The sequence below is a fragment of the Hyperolius riggenbachi genome, chromosome 6 (assembly GCF_040937935.1).
Source record: "Hyperolius riggenbachi isolate aHypRig1 chromosome 6, aHypRig1.pri, whole genome shotgun sequence".
Lineage (NCBI taxonomy): Eukaryota > Metazoa > Chordata > Amphibia > Anura > Hyperoliidae > Hyperolius > Hyperolius riggenbachi.
Genome location: NC_090651.1, coordinates 99938871 through 99959389, shown reverse-complemented (window position 1 = coordinate 99959389; position 20519 = coordinate 99938871). Strand labels below are relative to the sequence as shown.

The window sequence follows — 20519 nt, the reverse complement described above, 5'->3', positions numbered from 1 at the left end:
GGCCTTAGATACTTTCCTTGCATTCATAACATGCATGGCTATAATTACTAGGTAATTGCTGGCAGTGTCTATCCAGGGATTTTTTTTCTGTTTTGGGGCTAATTGGAACTCAATTAGAACTCAATAGAGGTATGTTTTTTTCAACCCAAATAGCTATGTAACTATGTTTAGGTTAGACTTAGGTGTATAGGAAGGGGATTGCAATGAGAGGGGGGATAGGGTTAGATGTATAGGAAGGGGATTGCAATGAGGAGGGTTAGGTGTATAGGAAGGGGATTGCAATGAGGAGGGTTAGGGTTAGGCAGGAGAAAGAAATTCACTGGGGTGTAGGAGGTTACAAAGTGGTAGGGCAGGTTTGGGTTAAGCAATAAGTAGTAGAGATAGGGGATCAACCAGAAACTGGTACAAAAAAATAAAACAGATGAAACTACCGTTGCAAAGCCAATAGTAGAACACTATTTTACCTATCAGTAGGGACAAGTTAAAATCTCCTTTGAAGTAATTTTGAATTTGATTGACTCAATTTTTGGTCAAAAAAACAACAGATTTTCCACATTTTTGCAAAAATGAGAACTATTCTGAAAATGTGTTTTCTGATGCCCATTGACTTCAATGCATTTGGAAAAAATGTGTTTTCATATGCAAACCATACATTTTCATGTATACAGCCATCTATGCATCAATGTCGTATCTCCTGCTCAGTTAGCTCACAATTAATCTTGTACTGGAGAAAATTAAAACTTAACCTTTATGGGCAATTAATAAGTAAAAAGAAAAGACAATTTGGATGTAACTGACCAGAGACCAACAACTACACTAACATAGTGGAGGTGGATGTCGACCTGTCCTTACATCATGCAAATTAGCACCCCCAGTAGTTTGTGGAATGACAGGTTGAAATCCACTGCCACTATTTTTCTGTAGTTGTTAGTCACTGATAAATTACATGCAAATAATGTTCTTTCTCATGCTATCTTTCATCTGTGCTACAATGTAACAATGATAGCAAAACGAAAATGGCCACTAACTCTCATCACTACCTATAAATATCAGTGGTTGCCTAAATGAATGCACACTTCTATTTCATTCAATACCATTCTTACTACATGTGACAGCTAGGCCCTCTATCCAATAAGCAAGTAAATCTGAAGTGGGAGGAATATAGTTAAAGGTGAATGTGCCTCCCTCCACCCTTACTCCATGGCTGCCTGCACATTTAATCCTAGGCTACGTATGTATACCCCCTGATTCACTGACATTGTTGATCCTGATATGCACTGTCCACACATGATTATATTAATTATTACTCATGTTCCATCAGCATTATATCTACACACTAGCACTCTTATTCTTTTTGCACCTTGGTTATTTATAGGAGGTTTTTCAGGTGATTTGCAATTGTTCAGACCCGGGTCCAGTACTGCTTAACATTGGGTTCAACTTTTGAACCCATGTTGGGTAATTGTTTGCAGCCTGCAGGGTTGATCTTGACCATAGGAGGTGAGGCATTGTTGGTTGGTTCCACATAATATTGTATTGTGGTCAGTTGCTGATGTCAGCACTTGTTTTAAATGTTCTTAGATGTTCTTAGACAGAATGTCCAATAAAGCGTTGTTATATTTGTAATTGGTGGTGCAGCGTTTTTGTGCAGGATTTCTTTCCTTTTCTGGTTTCTAATATAGTTAAAGGTGCAATTGCCGATTACCTGTTGAAATGCTACTTGCTCGATTGCTGCTCTGATCCACATTTTGTAATACCTGCTAAATCACTGAGCTAAGGAAAAGCAAGCAGATCAGCTGCTCTGACTACTTTGTCTTTACTGGTGTCAGCCTTGCCTGGCTATTGTATCTCAGGCCCCCTTGAAGCCAAGCGGTCTACATTACAGCAACCAGCATTTTATAGGGAAACTAGTCTACCTAAGCCCGTTTAAAAACAGGCTCTAGGTAGTGATTTAACCGCGCATGCCCGCAGCGTGCGCCTGCGCCGCGCTCACGCATCGTGCGTGCCATGCGCACTTGCCTGCCCGCCGCATGCACATGGCCGCCCTGCTCCCTGGCCTCACCTCCCGTCCCAACGGCTTTCTGTACTGCGCACATGCGCAGTACAAAAAAGCTTCGGACAGACAGACAGGGAAAGTGGATGACGCAGGGACAGTTAGGTTTTATTGTATAGGATAAAGATTGCACCTTCCACCTTTCAGTCACCTCATATTCAAAAAGTGCCCGATACTTGGGATTATTATAACTGTTTGCCTTTTCCTTTTTCAGCCAAGTTATTACATACAAGTGAAACTTGAAAAATTAGAATATCGTGCAAAAGTTCATTTATTTCAGTAATTTAACTTAAAAGGTAAAACTAATATATAAAATAGGCTCAATACATGCAAAGCAAGATATTTCAACCTTTATTTGTTATGATGATGATTATAGCTTACAGCTTATGAGAGCCCCAAAATCAAAATCTCAGACCATTCGAATATTGTGAAAATGTTCAATATTCTAGGCTCAAAGTGTCAGACTAATCTTCTACTACGACTCTAACCAGCCAATTGATCCAAATCACCTGCAAATAGGTCCTATTTCATATATTACTTTCACCTTTTCACAGTAATAAATGGACTTTTGAATGCTATTCTAATTTTATGAGTTTCACTTGAATATTAATACTGTATGGATAGTCTTCTGAAATTCTCTATTGGCAAGAGTCAGATTCCTGTTTCGTCACATGAGTTGAACATGAGTCTATGTTAATTAGTTTGTCATTACTTAGCTATGTACACAGAGATTTTCCTCCCCTGAGATGATCCTTCATACTCATGCTGGGGAAAGCTGTCCTTTGACTTTGCTGACAAGTATTCGACTTAGCTACATTATCATTGACCAATAGCTATTGTTATTTTGGGAGCTTCTGCCAAAGTTCCTGCAACAGGATCCAGCTTATTTGTCCCCCCCCCCCCCTCTACATAGAATAGAACTGGCTTCTCAGCTGGCAGCTGGGCAGTGTGTCTATACAGTCCTCCTTCCTAAAACTGTCACCCAAATACACTCTAACAACTGTTTGAAGTTAAAATAACTTAAAATGTGCACCGACTTTACATTCAAGGTCAGTTGTGTTTAGTTTGACCTTAGTTAGTCCCCTATTTACCATTTACATGTATAGCCAGGATATGAACGTATGGTAATCTCAATGTAAACTGAAATCAAAGTGATATCAGAAGCCTGTGTGTGCCAGCAGTATTACACCTGGGAAGATGAAGAAATAAAGAAGTAACTGATATCTTACCACAGCGCAAAAAAGTGGGTTAAGAATGCCATCAACCGTTGCCTGTAAAAGAAGATTTAGAAACAAATTATGTCAAAGTAATAAGTTGATGAGGTTTCCTTAGGTTGGTTGTGAAACTGGAATAAGAACTGACATTTACACTTTCTTTTTGGTCTTTCAAAAATTACCAGCTGCAAACTTTGGGGTATTCTCCAATCTGTGTGTGGCCAGCAACATTCTGGCACAATTCTGGAAGTAGTCAGAAAGATAACTGGAGACATATTATCAGCCAATAGAATCAGAATCAGAACACCTCATCTGCATATCGAGTCTGGGCCAATAGTTCAGAAAGTAATGACAACAGTCGTATAGGCCTTAGTAATAATAGATTTCTTTAAAGAAGAACTACGTCTCCAAAATAGTTTCTTAGACATAGGGGTGTTCGGAAATGCCAATTTCCGATTCCGTGGAAAATCCGCATTCTGCCATTGCCAATCACTGATACCGCTAACGATTCCACTTTCCGCTACAGATTTCCGCATTCCGATGCGGATTTCCGCCGGAAATCGCAGAAATTCCTGCGGATTTTAACATTGATTTTCTCAAAAACTATAAGGTCTTTTTGAAAACTTTTTCTTCATCTTGTTCACAGTGTCCTGTTTAATAAACCCTGAAAATGTGGTGTGTCTAGGACCTATGGGGGATTTGCTATTAACCGCTAAAGTTGGCGGCTTTTGACTGTAATATAAAATGCAGAAAATCCGCATTATCCGTCATGCGGTAATTGTAAGCCAGACAACTCAGAATGAATAAGACAATCAGAGAATGTGGACATTTCCGCCTAAATCCCAATTCTTTGATTGGTTTATTCATTCCGAGTCTTCTGATTGGCTTAAAATTACCGCATATCGGATAATGCGGATTTTCTGCATTTTAAATTACAGTCAAAAGCCGCCAACTTTAGCGGTTAATAGCAAAGCCCCATTTCCGATTTCTGCATTCCGATGCGGAAATGCAATTTCCGATCGGAAATACGGAAATTGCATTTCCGCAGAATCCGAATGAGCATCCCTACTTAGACAGTCTGTTCTCTGTTATATGGCTATAACATGTGTAATATATACTGTCTTGGTAGTAATTACTTTTGCCGTCAGCTACAGTGCAAAGCAAGTCAGGAGACAGTCTGTAAACTTCACTAAACATCAAAACTGTAATAGTGCTGTACACACTATATACATAAAAAAAGAACAAAACTTGAACAAAATCCTTGCCACCTGATGAGTGACTTACTAGAACCTAAAGCTGAGAATCCCCTGACCTGGGTGCAAACCTAATGTTTGTTACAATGCAGAACAGAAATAAACACCAGCACAAGATTCAGATACATTTTCTTTCAGACCACCACAAGCCTGTGGTTCCCAGAGCAGGACTACTTGGGCTGATCAAATTACCAATTTTTCCCCACAAATGTATCTAAAAAATGAACCGGGCTCCTTGAGTAGCTGTAATTTATCTGCAATGGGAGAGATTTGGGGAGGGGCAGCAGATTGCAAAATGTAAACCACAGAGGTCCAGGGCCATATGCAATTCACTTTTTCACCTGAGTTTTCTCCTAGGTGATATTTTTAAACTTGTCAATAAAATGCCTTTTAAGCCACCAGAAAGCAAGAAAATGCTCAAAATAAGTTTGATAGTACTATTTCACCTACTTTTCGGTACTTTTTTAGTTGAAAAGTGTTGGAAAGTTATTTAAAATCAATGATGAAAAATTATCTCCTAGGATAAAACTCAGGTGAAAAAGAGAATTGCATATGGCCCCCAGAGAGATGACTTGAGAGCACTGCAAATTGCAAACCTTTTTTCCTGTACAATTTTTGATGGATTTTTAAAGTTCAATGCAATTGTACTAAATGGCACAAAATTGAGGGCTTTCTGGGAAACTGCACATCATAGCAATTTCCTGATTGCATGTAGTGTTGGGCGAACAGTGTTCACCACTGTTCGAGTTCTGCAGAACATCACCCTGTTCGGGTGATGTTCGAGTTCGGCCGAACACCTGACGGTGTTCGGCCAAACCGTTCGGCCACATGGCCGAACTAAGAGCGCATGGCCGAACGTTCCCCGAACGTTCGGCAAGCGCTGTGATTGGCCGAACGGGTCACGTGGTTCGGGCCCGAACGCGCTCTGATTGGCCGAACGGTCACGTGGTTCGGGTAAATAAATACCCGAACCACGTCATATCTCCGCCATTTGTCTGTGGGTTTAGCTTTGGGTAGGCAGGCAGGGTAGTTCGCTCTCCAGCCACGCTAGCCAGGGTCCCCCCCAGTCATTGTGTGTCGCTGCTGGGAACAGTAGTACACCGCTCGCTCAGCCACACTATATATAGCATTGTTTACTGCCACTGTGTACCTCGCTCAGCCACGCTATATATATAGCATTGTGTTTTCTGACACTCTGTGTACACGGCTTAGGCTAGTCTGACTAATATAGCATTGTGTGTACTGCCACTGTGCACCTCGCTCAGCCACGCTATATATAGCATTGTGTGTACTGCCACTGTGCACCTCGCTCAGCCACGCTATATATAGCATTGTGTGTACTGCCACTGTGCACCTCGCTCAGCCACGCTATATATAGCATTGTGTGTACTGCCACTGTGCACCTCGCTCAGCCACGCTATATATAGCATTGTGTGTACTGCCACTGTGCACCTCGTTCAGCCACGCTATATATAGCATTGTGTGTACTGCCACTGTGCACCTCGCTCAGCCACGCTATATATATAGCATTGTGTTTTCTGACACTCTGTGTACACGGCTTAGGCTAGCCTGACTAATATAGCATTGTGTGTACTGCCACTGTGCACCTCGCTCAGCCACGCTATATATAGCATTGTGTGTACTGCCACTGTGCACCTCGCTCAGCCACGCTATATATAGCATTGTGTGTACTGCCACTGTGCACCTCGCTCAGCCACGCTATATATATAGCATTGTGTTTTCTGACACTCTGTGTACACGGCTTAGGCTAGCCTGACTAATATAGCATTGTGTGTACTGCCACTGTGCACCTCGCTCAGCCACGCTATATATAGCATTGTGTGTACTGCCACTGTGCACCTCGCTCAGCCACGCTATATATAGCATTGTGTGTACTGCCACTGTGCACCTCGCTCAGCCACGCTATATATAGCATTGTGTGTACTGCCACTGTGCACCTCGCTCAGCCACGCTATATATAGCATTGTGTGTACTGCCACTGTGCACCTCGTTCAGCCACGCTATATATAGCATTGTGTGTACTGCCACTTAGTGTTGGGCGAACAGTGTTCGCCACTGTTCGGGTTCTGCAGAACATCACCCTGTTCGGGTGATGTTCGAGTTCGGCCGAACACCTGACGGTGCTCGGCCAAACCGTTCGGCCATATGGCCGAACTAAGAGCGCATGGCCGAACGTTCCCCGAACGTTCGGCTAGCGCTGTGATTGGCCGAACGGGTCACGTGGTTCGGACCCGAACGCGCTCTGATTGGCCGAACTGTCACGTGGTTCGGGTAAATAAATACCCGAACCACGTCATATCTCCGCCATTTGTCTGTGGGTTTAGCTTTGGGTAGGCAGGCAGGGTAGTTCGCGCTCCAGCCACGCTAGCCAGGGTCCCCCCCAGTCATTGTGTGTCGCTGCTGGGAATAGTAGTACACCGCTCGCTCAGCATTCTGTTTACTGCCACTCTGTGTACCTCGCTCAGCCACACTATATAGCATTCTGTTTACTGCCACTCTGTGTCTGCTGGGAATAGTAGTACACCGCTTGCACAGCCACACTATATAGCATTCTGTTTACTGCCACTCTGTGTACCTCGCTCAGCCACACTATATAGCATTCTGTTTACTGCCACTCTGTGTCTGCTGGGAATAGTGGTACACCGCTCGCTCAGCCACACTATATAGCATTCTGTTCACTGTTCTGTGTCTGCTTGGAATAGTGGTACACCGCTCGTTCAGCCACACTATATAGCATTCTGTGTACTGTTCTGTGTCTGCTGGGAACAGTAGTACACCGCTCGTTCAGCCACACTATATAGCATTCTGTGTACTGTTCTGTGTCTGCTGGGAACAGTAGTACACCGCTCGCTCAGCCACACTATATAGCATTCTGTTCACTGTTCTGTGTCTGCTGGGAATAGTGGTACACCGCTCGCTCAGCCACACTATATAGCATTCTGTTCACTGTTCTGTGTCTGCTGGGAATAGTGGTACACCGCTCGCTCAGCCACACTATATAGCATTCTGTTTACTGTTCTGTGTCTGCTGGGAATAGTGGTACACCGCTCGCTCATCCACACTATATAGCATTCTGTTCACTGTTCTGTGTCTGCTGGGAATAGTGGTACACCGCTCGCTCAGCCACACTATATAGCATTCTGTTCACTGTTCTGTGTCTGCTGGGAATAGTGGTACACCGCTCGCTCAGCCACACTATATAGCATTCTGTTTACTGCCACTCTGTGTACCTCGCTCAGCCACACTATATAGCATTCTGTTTACTGCCACTCTGTGTCTGCTGGGAATAGTGGTACACCGCTCGCTCAGCCACACTATATAGCATTCTGTTCACTGTTCTGTGTCTGCTTGGAATAGTGGTACACCGCTCGCTCAGCCACACTATATAGCATTCTGTTTACTGTTCTGTGTCTGCTGGGAATAGTGGTACACCGCTCGCTCAGCCACACTATATAGCATTCTGTTCACTGTTCTGTGTCTGCTGGGAATAGTGGTACACCGCTCGCTCAGCCACACTATATAGCATTCTGTTTACTGTTCTGTGTCTGCTGGGAACAGTAGTACACCGCTCGCTCAGCCAGAGTATATAGCATTGTGTTTACTGCCACTCTGTGTACACCGCTCAGCCAGACTATATACCATTGTTTACTGACACTCTGTGTACACCACTCAGCCACACTATATACCATTGTTTACTGACACTCTGTGTACACCGCTCAGCCAGACTATATACCATTGTTTACTGCCACTCTGATTCTGCTGGGAACAGTAGTACACCGCTCGCTCAGCCAGACTATATACCATTGTTTACTGACACTCTGTGTACACCGCTCAGCCAGACTATATACCATTGTTTACTGACACTCTGTGTACACCACTCAGCCACACTATATACCATTGTTTACTGACACTCTGTGTACACCGCTCAGCCAGACTATATACCATTGTTTACTGCCACTCTGATTCTGCTGGGAACAGTAGTACACCGCTCGCTCAGCCAGACTATATACCATTGTTTACTGACACTATATAGCAGACTATATAGCATTGTGTGTACACCGCTCAGCCAGACTATATACCATTGTTTACTGACACTCTGTGTACACCGCTCAGCCAGACTATATACCATTGTTTACTGCCACTCTGATTCTGCTGGGAACAGTAGTACACCGCTCGCTCAGCCAGACTATATACCATTGTTTACTGACACTCTGTGTACACCGCTCAGCCAGACTATATACCATTGTTTACTGACACTATATAGCAGACTATATAGCATTGTGTGTACACCGCTCAGCCAGACTATATACCATTGTTTACTGACACTCTGTGTACACCGCTCAGCCAGACTATATACCATTGTTTACTGCCACTCTGATTCTGCTGGGAACAGTAGTACACCGCTCGCTCAGCCAGACTATATACCATTGTTTACTGACACTCTATGTACACCGCTCAGCCAGACTATATACCATTGTTTACTGCCACTCTGATTCTGCTGGGAACAGTAGTACACCGCTCGCTCAGCCAGACTATATACCATTGTTTACTGACACTCTATGTACACCGCTCAGCCAGACTATATACCATTGTTTACTGCCACTCTGATTCTGCTGGGAACAGTAGTACACCGCTCGCTCAGCCAGACTATATAGCATTGTGTTTACTGCCACTCTGTGTACACCGCTCAGCCACACTATATAGCATTGCGTACTCTGCCAGTCAGTGTGTATATTGCTGGGATCAGTAATACTCCACTCACCGTCAACCACTATATGAGCTCAACATGAGTTCCCCAGAGACCTCCGCTGTGAGCAGCACTCCCAACAACAGCAACAGCCAACGCCCCACGCAAGCTATAACATCCACCCCAGCAGCCAGTGGTCAGCAGCAGCCCTCCCCGGAGGAGAACGTTGTGTCCATCAGTCCGTCGCCAGAGCGATTAATGAGGGCTGCCATTGAGGAGATGATGGGGCCTGATGTGGAGGAGGAGGTCTGGCTCAGGCCAGCATCCCAAGTTAATGTTGAGGACGATGAGGGGTCTGTGTCTGGGGATGTTGGGGTGGCAGAGGTGGTGGGTGGGTCAGACTCAGGAGAAGAGTTGTATGATGAGGATGATGATCGGGACCATCTGTATGTGCCTCAGAGTCCGACCCCGGAAAACATGTTGTATCGTGTGTTTAGGTACTAAAATCTGCGTTCCCTCCCAGTAGTGTTGGGCGAACAGTGTTTGCCACTGTTCGGGTTCTGCAGAACATCACCCTGTTCGGGGTGACTATATAGCAGACTATATAGCATTGTGTTTAATGCCACTCTGTGTACACGGCTCAGCCACACTATATAGCATTGTGTTTACTTCCACTCTGTGTCTGCTGGGAACAGTAGTACACCGCTCACCCGCCACTGTATAGCATTGTGCTCTGTGTCACTGCTGACAATAGTGGTACACCGCTCACCCACCACTGTATAGCATTTCTGTACTGCCACTGTACTGCTGCCAGTCAGCGTGTACTTTAAGGATAAGTGAAATGAGGAAGAAATCCGGTGAAAGAGGGAGGGGCAAGGGAAGAGGTGTTTCCCCTGACGGTTCACGTACAGGCCACAGGGGAGCACCCAAGAAAACCCACTCAATACTGCCCATGTTGTCCAGGACAACAACCCTCACAGATCCAAAAGAACAGGACCAGATAATTACTTGGATGACCTCTCAAGCGTCCAGCAGTGGGTTAAGCAGCACCAGCACATCACGCACGAGGTCCGAGTCCTCAGCCAGTTAAAGTCTGGGCTTTCTTTGAAGACTGCACTGAGGATGTTACCATGGCGATTTGCAAGGTGTGCAAGACCCGCCTGAGCAGGGGGAAAAGTATTAACAACCTCTCCACCACCAGCATGAGCCGCCACATTCTATCCAAACATCCCACTCTGTGGGCAAACGCGGCAGGACAGGGTACCACCAGCAACACTGCCTCCCTTGGGTTCACCAGACTCACCACCAGACCCGCCTCAGCAGCAGCAGTAGCCCAGCCATTGCGTGGTTCACAACATTCACAAACATCAGACGATGCTGACACTGTCACTTTCCGGACTAGTGCTCTTGAGGTCTCCCAGTGTTCATCAAACACAACAACCAACAGCCCTTCGGTGTGCAGCGCTACGGTTGAGTTGTCTGTTTCTGAGATGTTTGAGCACAAGAGGAAATTGCCAGCAAATGACCCCCGGGCCGTGGCAGTAACAGCCAGCCAGCATAGCCAAGCTTCTGGCCTGCGAAATGCTGCCATATCGAGTGGTGGAGACAAACAGCTTCAAGGGCATGATGTCAGTGGCCATCCCACGTTACGTGGTTCCCAGCCGCTACCACTTTGCGCGCTCTGCAGTGCCTGAGTTGCATGAGCACGTGGTCAGCTAAATAACCCGAAGCTTGAAGAATGCCGTTGCCTGCAAGGTTCACCTCACCACTGACACCTGGACGAGTGCGTTCGGCCAGGGTCGATACATCTCCCTTACCGCGCACTGGGTGAACCTTGTGGAGCCTGGCAGCGATTCCTCACCTGCTACGGCGCGGGTGTTGCCCACGCCGCAAACAGCTGGATAACAACAGCAGCACCTACCTCTCTGACTCCTTCTCCTCCAACGCATCTCAAAGCTGTACCTCATCCGGAAATGCTAACCCAGCACCAGCAGCAGTAGGATCGTGGAAGCAGTGCAGCACAGCTGTTGGCATGCGTCAGCAAGCGTTGCTGAAGCTGATCTGCCTTGGGGATAAGCAGCACACAGGGGAGGAAATTTGGAGGGGAATAAAGGAACAGACGGATTTGTGGCTGGCACCGCTGGACCTGAAACCGGGCATGAAGCTAGACACCTGGCACGAACTGGCAATGTACGCAATAGAGGTGCTGGCTTGCCCGGCAGCCAGCGTTATGTCGGAACGCTGTTTCAGTGCTGCCGGAGGCATCATCACAGATCGGCGTATCCGCCTCTCCACAGAAAATGCAGACCGTCTGACTCAAATTAAAATGAATCAATCCTGGATTGGAAACGACTACGCAACACTCCTGGACCCCAACCAAGTAACATGACCGATGAACATCTGGGATGGTTTAGCGTTTCCGGTCCCTGTTTATTGAACCTCTCATCTGTATTACATTTATGACTGCATGGCGGCAAAAAGCATTGCTGCTATATCCGCACGCTTTTTGTCCTCATGCAAGGCCTGGGTTGTTGTGTCTCACAAAGCGTGGCCTTCTCCTCCTGCGCCTCCTCCTGTTCCATCACGTGTGCTGCTGCTGCTGCTGGGTTACCGTTGCCGCGTGGTCCCTGTTTATTGAACCTCTTATCTTTATTACATTTATGACTACATGGCGGTACAAAGCATGCTATCCGCACGCTTTTTGTCCTCATGCAAGGCCTGGGTTGTTGTGTCTCACAAAGCGTGGCCTTCTCCTCCTGCGCCTCCTCCTGTTCCATCACGTGTGCTGCTGCTGCTGCTGCTGCTGGGTTAGCGTTGCCGCGTGGTCCCTGTTTATTGAACCTCTTATCTTTATTACATTTATGACTACATGGCGGTACAAAGCATGCTATCCGCACGCTTTTTGTCCTCATGCAAGGCCTGGGTTGTTGTGTCTCACAAAGCGTGGCCTTCTCCTCCTGCGCCTCCTCCTGTTCCATCACGTGTGCTGCTGCTGCTGCTGCTGCTGCTGGGTTACCGTTGCCGCGTGGTCCCTGTTTATTGAACCTCTTATCTTTATTACATTTATGACTACATGGCGGTACAAAGCATGCTATCCGCACGCTTTTTGTCCTCATGCAAGGCCTGGGTTGTTGTGTCTCACAAAGCGTGGCCTTCTCCTCCTGCGCCTCCTCCTGTTCCATCACGTGTGCTGCTGCTGCTGCTGGGTTACCGTTGCCGCGTGGTCACTGTTTATTGAACCACTTATCTTTATTACATTTATGACTGCATGGTGGTACAAAGCATGCTATCCGCACGCTTCTTGTCCTCATGCAAGGCCTGGGTTGTTGTGTCTCAAAGCGTGGCCTTCTCCTCCTGCGCCACCCTCCTCCTGTTCCATCACGTGTGCTGCTGCTGGGTTAGCATTACCGGTCCCTTTTCCTGGAACCTCTTATATGTATTACATTTATGACTGCATGCCGACAAAAAGCATGTTACCTGTGCAAAGAAAACAGACATTTCCCGCATTTAAAAGACAGTTTTCCCTTTGAAACTTTAAAATCGATTTTCTCAAAAACTATAACCTCTTTTTGCTAAATTTTTTTTTCCTCTTGTACCCACTCCCAAGGTGCACATACCCTGTAAATTTGGGGTATGTAGCATATAAGGAGGCTTTACAAAGCACAAAAGTTCGGGTCCCCATTGACTTCCATTATGTTCGGAGTTCGGGTCGAACACCCGAACATCGCGGCCATGTTCGGCCTGTTCGGCCCGAACCCGAACATCTAGATGTTCGCCCAACACTACTGCCACTGTGCACCTCGCTCAGCCACGCTATATATATAGCATTGTGTTTTCTGACACTCTGTGTACACGGCTTAGGCTAGCCTGACTAATATAGCATTGTGTGTACTGCCACTGTGCACCTCGCTCAGCCACGCTATATATAGCATTGTGTGTACTGCCACTGTGCACCTCGCTCAGCCACGCTATATATAGCATTGTGTGTACTGCCACTGTGCACCTCGCTCAGCCACGCTATATATATATAGCATTGTGTTTTCTGACACTCTGTGTACACGGCTTAGGCTAGCCTGACTAATATAGCATTGTGTGTACTGCCACTGTGCACCTCGCTCAGCCACGCTATATATAGCATTGTGTGTACTGCCACTGTGCACCTCGCTCAGCCACGCTATATATAGCATTGTGTGTACTGCCACTGTGCACCTCGCTCAGCCACGCTATATATAGCATTGTGTGTACTGCCACTGTGCACCTCGCTCAGCCACTCTATATATATAGCATTGTGTTTTCTGACACTCTGTGTACACGGCTTAGCCTGACTAATATAGCATTGTGTGTACTGCCACTGTGCACCTCGCTCAGCCACGCTATATATAGCATTGTGTGCACTGCCACTGTGCACCTCGCTCAGCCACGCTATATATAGCATTGTGTGTACTGCCACTGTGCACCTCGCTCAGCCACGCTATATATATAGCATTGTGTTTTCTGACACTCTGTGTACACGGCTTAGCCTGACTAATATAGCATTGTGTGTACTGCCACTGTGCACCTCGCTCAGCCACGCTATATATAGCATTGTGTTTTCTGACACTCTGTGTACACGGCTTAGCCTGACTAATATAGCATTGTGTGTACTGCCACTGTGCACCTCGCTCAGCCACGCTATATATAGCATTGTGTTTTCTGACACTCTGTGTACACGGCTTAGCCTGGCTCTATAGCATTGTGTGTACTGCCACTGTGCACCTCGCTCAGCCACGCTATATATAGCATTGTGTTTACTGCCACTCTGTGTACACCGCTCAGCCAGACTATATACCATTGTTTACTGACACTCTGTGTACACGGCTCAGCCTGACTATAAAGCATTGTGTGTACTGCCACTGTGCACCTCGCTCAGCCACGCTATATATAGCATTGTGTTTAATGACACTCTGTGTACACGGCTTAGCCAGACTATATAGCATTGTGTGTACTGCCACTCTGTGTACACCGCTCAGCCAGACTATATAGCATTGTGTTTACTTCCACTCTGTGTCTGCTGGGCCTGGGAACAGTAGTACACCGCTCACCCGCCACTGTATAGCATTGTGCTCTGTGTCGCTGCTGGGAATAGTGGTACTGTATAGCATTTCTGTACTGCCACTGTACTGCTGCCAGTCAGCGTGTACTGTAAGGATAAGTGAAATGAGGAAGAAATCCGGTGAAAGAGGAAGGGGCAAGGGAAGAGGTGTTTCCCCTGACGGTTCACGTACAGGCCACAGGGGAGCACCCAAGAAAACCCACTCAATACCGCCCATGTTGTCCAGGACAACAACCCTCACAAATCCAAAAGAACAGGACCAGATAATTACTTGGATGACCTCTCAAGCGTCCAGCAGTGGGTTAAGCAGCACCAGCACATCACGCACGAGGTCCGAGTCCTCAGCCAGTTACAAGGAGCCAGTGGGCACAAAGCTGACACAACCGGCAGCGACACCACGCACACAACTGCCAGATAACCAGTCCTATGAATTACCTCAGGACACAATGGGGTATTCACAGGAGCTATTCCCAGCCCAACAAACTTCCACCTATGAAAGGTCAATGGAGGAACAGCCAGAAATGTTGTGCCCGGATTCACAACCATTAACTGTGGGAAATGCACCGCGCACTGAAATACAAGGCGAGTCCGAGGAGGACTCGGAAACCCAAATCCCAGAGCAAGTTGAGCAGGAGGGGTTGCAATTGCAGGAGGTCGGCCGACAAGATCTGGAAGACGACGTTGGAGTGAGCTGCGCAGAGGTTGTTCTGGGGAGCTCTACTCCACGGCGGCGGCCCCCCACAATGACATATGACGAGTTTGAGGAGATGGAAGAGGAGGGTATGGACAATGTGGACAGAGACCCAGATTTTATTTGTGAACGAGAACATCGCCGTCGTAGCAGCAGCACAGATGAGTCTGTTGAAGAACCCACTGCTGCACGAGTTCGCCTTGTGCCACAAGGTAGGCGGCGCGCAATTTCAGGCACCACAAGCGTGGAAGTTAGAGTGAGAGGCAAAAGAGGAGGAAACAGAAATCGCCAGCAAGGAGGCAGGTGCTCCAAAGTCTGGGCTTTCTTTGAAGACTGCACTGAGGATGTTACCATGGCGATTTGCAAGGTGTGCAAGACTCGCCTGAGCAGGGGGAAAAGTATTAACAACCTCTCCACCACCAGCATGAGCCGCCACATGCTATCCAAACATCCCACTCTGTGGGCAAACGCGGCAGGACAGGGTACCAGCAACACTGCCTCCCTTGGGTTCACCAGACTCACCACCAGACCCGCCTCAGCAGCAGCAGTAGCCCAGCCATTGCGTGGTTCACAACATTCACAAACATCAGACGACGCTGACACTGTCACTTTCCGGAGTAGTGCTCTTGAGGTCTCCCAGTGTTCATCAAACACAACAACCAACAGCCCTTCCGTGTGCAGCGCTACGGTTCAGTTGTCTGTGTCGGAGATGTTTGAGCGCAAGAGGAAATTGCCAGCAAATGACCCCCGGGCCGTGGCAGTAACAGCCAGCATAGCCAAGCTTCTGGCCTGCGAAATGCTGCCATATCGAGTGGTGGAGACAAACAGCTTCAAGGGCATGATGTCAGTGGCCATCCCACGTTACGTGGTTCCCAGCCGCTACCACTTTGCGCGCTCTGCAGTGCCTGAGTTGCATGAGCACGTGGTCAGCCAAATAACCCGAAGCTTGAAGAATGCCGTTGCCTGCAAGGTTCACCTCACCACTGACACTTGGACGAGTGCGTTCGGCCAGGGTCGATACATCTCCCTTACCGCGCACTGGGTGAACCTTGTGGAGCCTGGCAGCGATTCCTCACCTGCTACGGCGCGGGTGTTGCCCACGCCGCAAACAGCTGCACCGCCGTCCCTCCCACTGGATAACAACAGCAGCACCTACCTCTCTGACTCCTTCTCCTCCAACGCATCTCAAAGCTGTACCTCATCCGGAAACGCTAACCCAGCAGCAGTAGGATCGTGGAAGCAGTGCAGCACAGCTGTTGGCATGCGTCAGCAAGCGTTGCTGAAGCTGATCTGCCTTGGGGATAAGCAGCACACAGGGGAGGAAATTTGGAAGGGAATAAAGGAACAGACGGATTTGTGGCTGGCACCGCTGGACTTGAAACCGGGCATGGTTGTGTGTGATAATGGGAGTAATCTCATTCGCGCTTTAAGGTTGGCTAAGCTGACACACATCCCTTGCCTGGCGCACGTGATGAACCTAGTAGTTCAGCGGTTCCTGAGGACATACCCAGGCGTGGCCGATCTTCTGTTGAAGGTGCGTCGAGTGGCCAAACATTGTAGAAAATCCAGTACTGCTTCGGGGGCACTCGCCAAGATGCAGGAGCGCTTCAATCTCCCCCACCATCGCTTGCTGTGTGATGTCCCTACGCGCTGGAATTCTACGCTGCACATGCTAGCACGCTTTTGTGAGCAGAAGAGTGCAGTGGTCCAGTACATGACGGCGCAGTACCGAGGCGCATCCGGCCAGCTGCCAAGCTTCTGTGGATCCGATTGGGCCAACATGTTGGACCTCTGCCAAGTCCTCCAAAATTTTGAGCAATCCACGTTGCTTGTGAGCAGTGACAACTCTTCAGTCAGCATTACCATACCACTGCTGTGTTTACTGAAGAGGTCAATGTTGAAAATCAAGGAAACAGCTGTCATGATGCAACTGGGGGAATCTGAAGGAGAAAACGATCAGCGTGATGGTACCAACATCAGGCCATCCGCCTCAGGGAACGCTGGCCCCAGCAGCTATGACGAAGAAGAGGAGGAGGAACAGCTGGAGTTGGAGCAGGAATTTCATGCCACCACTGACGAGGGCCAGAGCGGTGCACGTTGGACTTCCACAATTCAGCGCGAATGGTCAGCAGAAGCAGACCAGGAGGAAGGTGACGACTATGATGCATCACAACAACTATCACAACGCTCACAAGAGGATGATGAGGATTCTGGTAGGACTCTTGCACACATGGCTCAATTCATGCTAGACTGCATTGAACGCGACCCACGCATTGTGCGCATTCTGGACAACACCAATTACTGGGTTTATACCCTTCTGGATCCACGGTACAAACACAATGTTCCAAAACTGCTTGAAGAAAGAGTCAGACAGGTCAAAATGGAAGAATACCAGCAGGCCCTTGTGGAGACTTTAGAGAGGAGATTGACATCCTCCCCCTCCTCTAGCCAGTTGTACGCCGACAGACTGACTTCCGCAAACCCAGGACGACCAGGAGGGCAGCAAACAACGCAAGCCGCAGCTAGTGCCCAAAAGGGAACGGTATCGGCAGTGTCCTTGGAGTGGGAAAATTTTCTGACACCCATGCAGCAGCAGCCCACTGAACAGCAAGCGTGCAGATCCACCTCCAACACCGATCGCCTGGAGAAGATGGTCAAGGACTACATGTCAGATGACGTAGCTGTGTCGAACAATCCATCTGCACCCTTCAACTATTGGGTATCGAAGCTAGACACCTGGCACGAACTGGCAATGTACGCAATAGAGGTGCTGGCTTGCCCGGCAGCCAGCGTTATGTCGGAACGCTGTTTCAGTGCTGCCGGAGGCATCGTCACAGATCGGCGTATCCGCCTCTCCACAGAAAATGCAGACCGTCTGACTCAAATTAAAATGAATCAATCCTGGATTGGAAACGACTACGCAACACTCCAGGACCCCAACCAAGTAACATGACCAATGAACATCTGGGATGGTGTAGCGTTACCGGTCCCTGTTTATTGAACCTCTCATCTGTATTACATTTATGACTGCATGGCGGCAAAAAGCATTGCTGCTATATCCGCACGCTTTTTGTCCTCATGCAAGGCCTGGGTTGTTGTGTCTCACAAAGCGTGGCCTTCTCCTCCTGCGCCTGCTCCTGTTCCATCACGTGTGCTGCTGCTGCTGCTGGGTTAGCGTTGCCGGTCCCTGTTTATGGAACCTCTTATCTTTATTAAATTTATGACTGCATGGCGGTACAAAGCATGCTATCCGCACGCTTCTTGTCCTCATGCAAGGCCTGGGTTGTTGTGTCTCACAAAGCGTGGCCTTCTCCTCCTGCGCCTCCTCCTGTTCCATCACGTCTGCTGCTGCTGGGTTAGCGTTGCCGCGTGGTCCCTGTTTATTGAACCACTTATCTTTATTACATTTATGACTGCATGGCGGTACAAAGCATGCTATCCGCACGCTTCTTGTCCTCATGCAAGGCCTGGGTTGTTGTGTCTCACAAAGCGTGGTCTTCTCCTCCTGCGCCTCCTCCTGTTCCATCACGTCTGCTGCTGCTGGGTTAGCGTTGCCGCGTGGTCCCTGTTTATTGAACCACTTATCTTTATTAAATTTATGACTGCATGGCGGTACAAAGCATGCTATCCGCACGCTTCTTGTCCTCATGCAAGGCCTGGGTTGTTGTGTCTCACAAAGCGTGGTCTTCTCCTCCTGCGCCTCCTCCTGTTCCATCACGTCTGCTGCTGCTGCTGGGTTAGCGTTGCCGCGTGGTCCCTGTTTATTGAACCACTTATCTTTATTACATTTATGACTGCATGGCGGTACCTCATGCAAGGCCTGGGTTGTTGTGTCTCACAAAGCGTGGCCTTCTCCTCCTGCGCCTGCTCCTGTTCCATCACGTGTGCTGCTGCTGCTGCTGGGTTAGCGTTGCCGGTCCCTGTTTATGGAACCTCTTATCTTTATTAAATTTATGACTGCATGGCGGTACAAAGCATGCTATCCGCACGCTTCTTGTCCTCATGCAAGGCCTGGGTTGTTGTGTCTCACAAAGCGTGGTCTTCTCCTCCTGCGCCTCCTCCTGTTCCATCACGTCTGCTGCTGCTGCTGGGTTAGCGTTGCCGCGTGGTCCCTGTTTATTGAACCACTTATCTTTATTACATTTATGACTGCATGGCGGTACCTCATGCAAGGCCTGGGTTGTTGTGTCTCACAAAGCGTGGCCTTCTCCTCCTGCGCCTCCTCCTGTTCCATCACGTCTGCTGCTGCTGGGTTAGCGTTGCCGCGTGGTCCCTGTTTATTGAACCACTTATCTTTATTAAATTTATGACTGCATGGCGGTACAAAGCATGCTATCCGCACGCTTCTTGTCCTCATGCAAGGCCTGGGTTGTTGTGTCTCACAAAGCGTGGCCTTCTCCTCCTGCGCCACCCTCCTCCTGTTCCATCACGTGTGCTGCTGCTGGGTTAGCGTTACCGGTCCTTTTTCCTGGAACCTCTTATATGTATTACATTTATGACTGCATGCCGACAAAAAGCATGTTACCTGTGCAAAGAAAACAGACATTTCCCGCATTTAAAAGACAGTTTTCCCTTTGAAACTTTAAAATCGATTTTCTCAAAAACTATAACCTCTTTTTGCTAAAAAAAATTTTCCTCTTGTACCCAATCCCAAGGTGCACATACCCTGTAAATTTGGGGTATGTAGCATGTAAGGAGGCTTTACAAAGCACAAAAGTTCGGGTCCCCATTGACTTCCATTATGTTCGGAGTTCGGGTCGAACACCCGAACATCGCGGCCATGTTCGGCCTGTTCGGCCCGAACCCGAACATCTAGATGTTCGCCCAACACTAATTGCATGTGAGTTGTAAAGCAGATTAGAACATGTGCAAGTGAAACAAAGCCTTTAAAATAATGGTAGGTTTGCAGAATTAGAATCTCAGACTAAATACAAACAACCAATAAACAAATAAACATAATATATTGATAATAATCTAATTATAAAAATTAGGACTTTGGTCAGCACCATGTATACTATAGCCTCCTGTATCGTATTCACTTTGTAGTGTCTCATGTATTGTTTCTATATTGTCCCCTGAGTGGTGCCTATTGTATAGTGCCCTTAGTATATTGTCCCTTTGTAATACTCCTTGTATTGTGCCAAGTATATGTCTAGTTCTCCTCGTACCCCTTAGGCATAGCTTGTACTGGCATATGCCCTGCCTCCCACTCCCAGATTGTGCAATGCTTGGCTATGCCAGTAAAGCACAGTTATCTGCTTGGATGATTTCCTTGCGGCTGGCGATTTATTGTGTGATCTCAGAAATCCTATGAGAAACAGCTGCAATAAAGTTATCAGCGCTAAATATCTTGTGATAAGCTCCAATGCACAATCTGCAGAGCAGTGGATAGCAGCTTGCTGCAATGCAAGCTCTGAACTGGTGGGGGTTCTGTGGTTCAGAAATCATAGCGGCCATACATTTAAGAATAGCACTTCAGAACTATGGTGCTTCTTTAATGTTTTAGGA

At 47.6% G+C, this 20519-nt stretch overlaps 1 protein-coding gene across 1 annotated transcript in view; it reads right to left on the bottom strand.

The window, feature by feature from the left end:
* LOC137522503 (uncharacterized) overlaps window positions 1-20519 on the bottom strand; it is a 66537-nt gene that overhangs the window by 3498 nt on the left and 42520 nt on the right. The window contains exon 13 of the mRNA XM_068242575.1: window positions 3283-3324. Coding sequence (XP_068098676.1) covers window positions 3283-3324 — 42 coding nt within the window. The remainder of the gene's footprint in view (window positions 1-3282; window positions 3325-20519) is intronic.